The sequence below is a fragment of the Nomascus leucogenys genome, chromosome 1a (assembly GCF_006542625.1).
Source record: "Nomascus leucogenys isolate Asia chromosome 1a, Asia_NLE_v1, whole genome shotgun sequence".
Taxonomy (NCBI): domain Eukaryota; kingdom Metazoa; phylum Chordata; class Mammalia; order Primates; family Hylobatidae; genus Nomascus; species Nomascus leucogenys.
In genome coordinates, this window is record NC_044381.1 from 62,129,349 (window position 1) to 62,137,827 (window position 8,479).

General features: G+C 40.6%; 1 protein-coding gene across 1 annotated transcript in view; it reads left to right on the top strand.

Moving 5' to 3' along the window:
* CEMIP2 (cell migration inducing hyaluronidase 2) overlaps positions 1-6,333 on the top strand; it is an 83,182-nt gene extending 76,849 nt beyond the window's left edge. The window contains exons 23-24 of the mRNA XM_003267402.2: positions 4,066-4,169; positions 4,518-6,333. Of these exons, the coding sequence (XP_003267450.2) occupies positions 4,066-4,169; positions 4,518-4,714 (301 nt within the window). The 3' untranslated portion in view covers positions 4,715-6,333. The remainder of the gene's footprint in view (positions 1-4,065; positions 4,170-4,517) is intronic.
* The last annotated feature ends 2,146 nt before the right edge of the window (positions 6,334-8,479 follow it).

The window sequence follows — 8,479 nt, forward strand, 5'->3', positions numbered from 1 at the left end:
CCAATGCTTACCTGTGGCAGAACTTGGATATTGCAACATTTTGCAAATGGTGGAAGGCTCTTCGGAGGAAAAAAGCTCATTATTTGGAACATTACCATCTCACTTTTTATTTTATTTATTTTTTGAGTCTCATAAAACAAATATCAGAGCGTTATACTTTTTAGTATTAAGTTGATATACTTTGTCCACAACTCCCTCAGAAGGCTTATTACTATTTTGAAGTGATTTTCCAGGCAGTTGACCTTTGCAGCCCTCTGTCCCACTGATGGTCTTGGACAGCATTGCACTATGACTGTGATACAGGAAGTCATCACCTGGGTCACTTGGAAATGGCTGGAAAAGAGTAAATTAATTTTTGAAGTGGTTGAGTGTGCAATCGCTCTTATAGAGCACTAGTCTGATTGGTTTTCTTTGATGTCTCTGAAGAAAGCTGCATAGGAGAGAAACCTTTCTTTTTCTGGGTTGGTGAGACCCTGCCTGGAGGCAAGGAGATGAACTCAGGGTGTTTTCTGCCTTTGCCGCAGATGTTGATTTATACACAGGCTTTCATTTAATGGAACCATTAAGGAAGGAACATAAGCTTTCCCCAAATTAAAGGCCTATCTAGCTTTAGAATCATTTTCCAATAGCTTATGCTTTATAGAACCGGATGCCAATAAATTCTATGAAGTCGCTGGATTATTTGGATGTAACATTAAATGTATATATGTAGTTCTGTCTTCTGGCTTAAGATACTTGTACAGCCTCAATTTTCTTGCAGGATTTAAAGATTTTTCCTAATGTTGAAAATACATGCACTCATTTCCCCTAAAACAATCCAGGACATAAATCTCACCACAAATATTTAGGATAACGTGGTAGTCCTGCAAGGTACCCCATAGATTTAAGAGGTAAAACCAACTCATTAACAGAAAGGCTTTTAAGATACTGGTAATGCTGTTTCTTGATCCACCCTCTGGTTATGCAGATAGGTTTCGTATGCAAAAATTCAATGTGTATGTTGTATTTTAACAAAATGTTAAGAAGGTATGGAGCAACTGGCAGTGACTTCTAGGGAGACGGAGCACGTGTCTACGTGTATAGGGTTGCGGGGTGACCTGTAAATGATCTTATGGGTAATTCTGACCTATTGAAGAAGGTCAGGTCTGCAGGGTAGCCGTGCTTAGACTGCTGCACTAATTTTAGATTGTGTCACCACTGCTTTAGAAAGACTACAGTAGACCGGGCATGGTGGCTCACACCTGTAATCCCAGCACTTTGGGAGTCTGAGGCAGGAGGATCACCTGAGGTCAGGAGTTCAAGACCAGCCTGGCCAACATGGTGAAACTATGTTTCTAAACATAATCTCTACTAAAAATACAAAAACTAGCCGGCATGTTGGTGGCACCTGTAATCCCAGCTACTCGGGAGGCTGAGCCAGGAGAATTGCTTGAACCCAGGAGGCAGTTTGCAGTGAGCCAAGATTGTACCACTGCACTCCAGCCTGAGCAACAGAGCGAGACTCTGTCTCTAAAAAAAAAAAAAAAAAAAAGAAAGAAAGACTACCATAAAGAACCCATACCAGCATGAAACTTAAGGCACTTAATCTTAAGAACTATCAAGACCCACATTAAGACATACTACACAAATTTCAACTTCCTGTAGGCATCCTTGATGACTCTGAAAATAAATCAATCTAATGTTACCTTTTAATTAATAAGAGCTACTCAGAGGCCCCTAAACACTGATTTGTTCTTGAAAATTTTTGTTTCAGTAATACCGGCCAAGAGTCAGGCACAGTGGCTCATGCCTATAATCCCAGCACTTTGGGAGGCCATGGCGGGACGATTGCTTGAGGCCGGGAGTTCAAGACTAGCCTGGGCAACGTAATGAGACCCTGTCTCTATAAAAAATTTAAAAATTATCTGGGTATGTGGGCACATACCTGTAGTCTCAGCTACTGAGGAGGCTAGGACAGGAAGATCCCTTGAGCCCAAGAGTTTGAGGCTGCAGTAAACTAGCATCACTGCATTCTAGCTGGAGTGACAGAGCAAGGACCCTATCTCTAAAAAAAAACAAAACAAAACCAAAAACAGTTGCCCAGGCTGGAGTGCAGTGATGTGACCACAGCTCAATGCAGTCTTGACCTCCCAGGCTCAAGTGACCCTCCTACTTCAGCCTTCCAAGTAGCTGGGACTACAAGTGCACACCACCAGCCTGGCTGTTTTTTTGTTTGTTTGTTTTGTTTTTTAATTTTATTATTTTTCTTATTTTTTGTGGAGATGGAGTTTTGCTGTGTTTCCCAGGCTGGTCTTGAACTCCTGGGCTCAAATGATCCTCTCATCTCAGCCTCCCAAAGTGCTGAAATTAAAGGCATGAGCCACTGCACCTGGCTGGCCAAGAACATTTCTGATTAAAGTTTTTGAAACAGCGAGTCTGTATGTACACACACACACACACACACACACACACACACACACACAGAAAATAAATACATTATTAAATATATTGCTAAAGGATATGCAACAGAAGTTGAATAAAAGGAGAGACTCTGTTTCTGAATGGAAAAATTAATAAATATTAATTTCATGGACCGGTTTCATGGAAGATAATTTTTCCATGGACTGGAGGTGGAGGGGGATGGTTTCAGGATGAGTCAAGTGCATTACATTTACTTAGTTAAAATATAAATTTGACATATTTCCATTAGTATCCCAAAAGGTACTTTTCTACTGTACTTGACAGTTGATACTGTAGTTCATCTGGAAGAATAAATGAGAAAGTAGTAAAATTACGTTAATACAAGGGGCTTTTTTTTATCAAATATTAAAATAGACCATGAGGCCATAGGCCTGCATAGTTTTGGCAGAGAAGAGCAAGATCAGAGAACAGAGAATCCACAGATAGGTCCAAGTATGTGTGTTGGTTTACTATGTGACAAAAATGGCAATTCAAACCATGGAGAACACAGTTATTTATTTTTAGAATTGTGTTTATCCATTTATTTAATAAATAGATAATAGAACTTAAATAAATAGAGTATTTGAAACAAAACAAAACCATTCTCCCATGTTACAGTAGACTTATTCCCTGATAGACAATGGAGAAGGAAGGGTGAGGGGTGGATGACGAGAAATTACTGAATAGGCACAGTGTACATTATTTGGGTGATGGATACCCTAAGTGCCCTGACTTCACCACTGTGCAATCCTGTGTATGTAAGGAAATTGCACTTGTGCCCCACAAATTTATACAAATTATAAACAACAACAACAACAGCCATAGACTATTCCCTAAAAGAGCTGTGCCCCAAACCATCCACTAGATCAGCAGTCCCCAACCTTTTTGACATCAGGAACCAGTTTCATGGAAGATAATTTTTCCATGGACCAGAGGTGAAGGGGGATGGTTTCGGGATGATTGAAGCACATTACATTTACTGTGCACTTTATTTCTATTATTGTTACATTGTAATATATAATGAAATAATTATGCAGCTCACCATAACGTAAAGTCAGCGGGAGCCTTGAGCTTGTTTTCCTGCAACTAGATGGTCCTATCTGGGGGTGATCATCAGTGACAGATCATCAGGCATAAGATTCTCAGGAGCACACAACCTAGATCCCTCACGTGTGCAGTTCCCAATAGGGTTCCGCGTCTATGAGAGTTGCATGCCACAGCTGACCTGACAGGAGGCAGAGCTCAGGCTGTAATGCAAGTGTTGGGGGGTGGCTGTAAATACAGATGAAGCTTTGCTCACCTGCTCACCTCCTGCTTTGCAACTCGGTTCCTAATCTACTGGTACCCGTCCATGGCCCAGGGGTTGGGAAGCCCTGCACTAGGTGAACTTACATAAATGATTTGGTTTCTGTATGTGTTACCTCTTGTAAGAGCAACATGCGAAGCCCATGGTGGTGGGGTGGAAGAGTGGGAATTGGATGGAAAAGCATCTAGGCTTTTTTCTTTTTGGAGTTCTGCTTTTATCTAATATTTCTATTCAGCACTCAGTTCAGAAAGATACTCAATAGAAAGATACTCATGCTGAAGGATTGAAATTGGCTCTGACTTTCTAAATTTCACATACAGGTCAATTGTTCTGTTGAGCACAAGAGGAGAAATAAAGCAGTTGAACATTTCACACTTACTAGTACCTCTGGGATTAGCCAAACCAGCTCATCTTTATGACAAAGGTTTGTATTTGTATTATTCCATGAAGTTCTTACAGGGCCAACAACATAGGTAATTTTATGGTGCAGTTCGGCTACCAGACCATTTTCATGAGCTTGTTTGCTGGAGTGGGTATCATTAAGATGATTTCTAAATAAGGGCACAGTGTGAGAGGAAGTGTGTTGGGATGTGGTTTGTTATCTGGGGCAAAAGGTGGGTGGTGAGAGTTCATTTGCTGATGTAAGGAAGTGCAGAGTTTTTTAATAGCTGCCTTTGTTTTGCTCACCTCCGACTCACCACCTGTATTCTCTTGCTGGAATGTAGCTATAAAAATTGAATCTTTTTTTCTTTTTCTTTTTTTTTTTTTTTAGGGAGTACCATATTTTTGGGATTCCGTGGAAATTTTAAACCATCATGGACTAAGCTATTTACCAGTCCTGCTGGACAGGGCCTTGGGGTGCTTGAACAATTCATACCTTTGCAGCTGGACGAATATGGTTGTCCCAGAGCCACCACTGTCCGCAGAAGAGACCTGGAACTGCTAAAGCAAGCTTCAAAAGCACATTAGAGACTAACTGTAACTTAAGTGCTGGGGGAAAAAAAAATGTGAACTAACTTATTTAATTTATGGCATGTTAAAATGACACTGTTAACCCAACGGAACCATTTTCCAGTTTGATACAGAACGGGGAGAAAAGAAAGCGTTTGAAATCATTGCTTGGATACCAGCTTCATGCACCTTCTAGTTGTACAAAATGTTAAAGACGTTATTTGTATTTGTAAGGCTGGTGTACTCAGAGAGCAGATCTCTTATTCCTCACTTTCCACCCCAGTATTTTGTAATGACCATGAGCAATATTTTTACTTTTTGTATAATGGGGTGGGGTGGAGTGGGGGCTTCTGAGAGTCAGCCTGAGGTCTTTAGAGGGCCAGCTGTTGTAGCACCTTGGATACTTGAAGTCTAAAGCTCAGTTGTGTCAGGTGGCAGTTGACTTGGTGGCTGGCATGTTCAGCAGTGCCTGGGGCCCTGTTTCTGGGCAGCCTTTGAGGATTTTCTATGATATTGAATGACAGTTTTAAGTGGCAACTCAGGCCCAGCTCATGCCCTTTTTTGCCTGGACATGTGCTATTTTTATTCACTTGTGTATATCAATTACTTGTAAGGGTTAAACTTTCAAACAGGAAGTATATTGGGACAAAAGGGCTCTTGGGAATTAGATATCCCTTTAATCTGTGACCATTGGGCAAAAAATTTTCCTGCAGCAAAAGTCGGAGGCTATTGGGACCATTTTTGCAGCTTTAATCCTTAGCCTCTTTTGACTGTATATTTGTGTTTAAAATGCAGAGCTGAACTGAATATTTCCTTTTTTTTGTTTTGTTTTAAGAAGCAGGTTGTTTTCCTGAACCATAAACTTGTATCATTTTAACTTGCACAAAGGAAGTCTGTTCTTGGTATTGCTCTTGCACTTGGGTTTTTTGTTGTTGTTTTGTGTGGATTTTTTAGAGCTTTTCTTTTCACCCTCCTGCCAGGAAAATCCCAGAAAGCTTAATGATACCCCAAAATGATTACACCCAGGGAGGAAAAAAAGGAGCGCTTTCTAGGGTCAGAATCGTGGAGAGAATACTCAGAAATGAACCTCTTTAAAGCTTTACAGGAAGGAGTCACTCTTACTTAATGAAATGTTAAAGCCAATTAAAAAGCGTGCCGTGATGCCCAGCTTCCCTTTCCACAGGGTGCATGCGTCTCCTGCTGGTGAATCACATGCGGCGAGAGGCAACTGGCTCCACAGCCTGGGATGCTGCCATACCAAGAGGAAAGAAGCAGCAAAATGCCTTTATGTTGTTCTAAACCCCCCACGCATAAAGTGTAGAGGAGGGATGGCCAAGGGTGGGTGGTAGAAAGTGTGTTCAGGCTGACACTGGCAATGAGTACAGATAATTTCACTTTCCTCTTCCAGGGGCAAAGGCTGATGGCCTCTACCTTTGTATCCAGGAGAAACTGCAGAGCAGCCCTGTGACTTTACAAAATATGCTACCTCAAAGTGCTACCGATAAACCTTTCTAACTGTAAGTGCCCTTAGTAAGGGCACATGTCTTAATCAAAGTTAGTTTTTTGTTTTCTGGGGTTTTTTTTTTTTGTATATGGATGAATGAGATCTTACCTATTCAATATATTATTGGATCATGGTTCCTGAAGGTCATTAAAGTTTGAGAGTGTGTGTGTGTGTGTGTGTGTGTGTGTGTGTGTGTGTATGTTTTATGACTTAAATATCTTTATGTGTGTTTTTTAGAGCTTGGTTCTTTAAAGATTTGGAGAAGATATGTAAATTACCAAGGCACTTGGTTTTTCTGTTTTATATACTAATAATCAGGGCCTAAGTTAAATAAAAATATGTGCGCATGTATTTTATATATGTGTGTATGTGAATTTATTTATTATTTATTTTATTATTATTATTATTATTATTATTTTTGAGATGGAGTCTCGCTCTGTCACCCAGGCTGGAGTGAGGTGATGCAGTCTCAGCTCGCTGCAACCTCCACCTCCCAGATTCAAGTGATTCTCCTGCCTCAGCCTCCCAAGTAGCTGGGACTACAGGCACACGCCACCATACACTGCTAATTTTTGTATTTTTAGTAGAAGTGAGGTTTCACCGTGTTGGCCAGGCTGGTCTTGAACTCCTGACCTCAAGTGATACTCCTGCTTCGGCCTCCCAAAGTGCTGGCATTACAGGCATGAGCCACCGTGCCTGGCCTGTATGTGAATTTGTATCTCTATCTATAAATTTAAAATTCCAGATTCCAGCTCTAAAGAAGTTACTGATGGAAGTGAGGAACACACTTGGTGGACAGAATCCACCAAGTAGATATTGTAAGAGTAAGCTTCAGAAGGGCAGGGACTGTATTCTCCAATGCAGAGGTTCTCAATCTTGACTGCACACTGGAATTACCTGAGGAGCTTTAAAAACAATATAGAGACCTGGACTTTACCCCCTTCCCCCCAGATTCAGATTTAATTGGTGTTGGGTGCCGCCTGAGCACTGGAATTTTTTTTAAAGCTCCCTGGATGATTCTAATATGCAGCCAGGTTTTGGAACCATGGCACTAATATAATAGGCCCACTGTTTAACTCCAGTCTATAATTTTTTTGTGACTAAAACAAAATTGCATTTATCTATTATTTTTATTTGCATTTCCTATATTACTCACAAAACTTCCAGCCCTAAACAAAGCATTTCTCTATTGTCTTTTTTTAATAGAAGCTTTTAATACAGTTTTTAGTCCTCAGTCCTCTCAAATCATTAAATTGGTTCTATACACTGATACATACATTTCAGGCAATTGGAAGCTAGCAATCTGTTCTATTTCTACCAAGAAAATATATTCAAAGGTGATTTATAAGTTCGTAAGCATTTTCCATCAGGTGAGGCAGTTGGTTGAGCTCCAAAAATGTGGTCATCCACAAATCAGCCAGCTGATGAGAAACACAGAGGGCTCTCATGTATCCACAGACTGGGGTTTAAGTCTTTGCTGGATTCCTGCCTCTCCACCTGAGTCAGCATGCCATATATTATCTTCAGAGGCTGGAAGAGAGTGCTGGCAAGAAGATGAAAGGCAGACACACCATCTCATGGGCTATGACTCCAAAGCAGCCTCTAAGCTGATGTTTAGACTCGGGAATGGGAAGAGAGGAATTATGACTCCTCTGTTCTCTAACTTCATCAAGAGACAACACATCCTCATGCCATTAAGTGAGTTACTTTGTCTTGAGGAGGGGAAGGTAATGAAGTGACGGATCGAGGCTTGAGTGCTTCAGATAACTACAGCAGGTTTTCATTCCTTAAAAGATGAGGTCACGTTTGGATGTGTCTGGTTGAGAAGCATTTCAGTAAGAAGGAATGAGCTTAGTTCAAGTGATTTTTTTCTGTTGTTCCTAGTAGGTAAGCACAATACATAGATTCAATGATGACAATGTTTGTTAATTTCATCGCGCAGAGTTGGAGCTTACTTCTGGAATTCTTGTTTGGTTTTCAGATACTTATTAAACAATGTTTAATAACCTGAGAAATTCCCCTGGAGGTAAAGACCTTTAATAGGGCAGCAGATTTGTATCATTACTGTTAGTCTTAACTTGGTTATAACCCAGTCTGCTGGAAATGTGAGCAGACACTATTTAAGCTAGTTTTCAACAAAAAGTCACGGAGGGAAAAACAGTAAAGGAACACTCCATTCCTGGTTCCTCGCTCACAAATGGCAAAATGCTGTTCACGACTTGCTAGACCATTTGAGTCATTTGGAAGAGAAAAGGTTTTTTTGTTTTTCCCTTATTTCA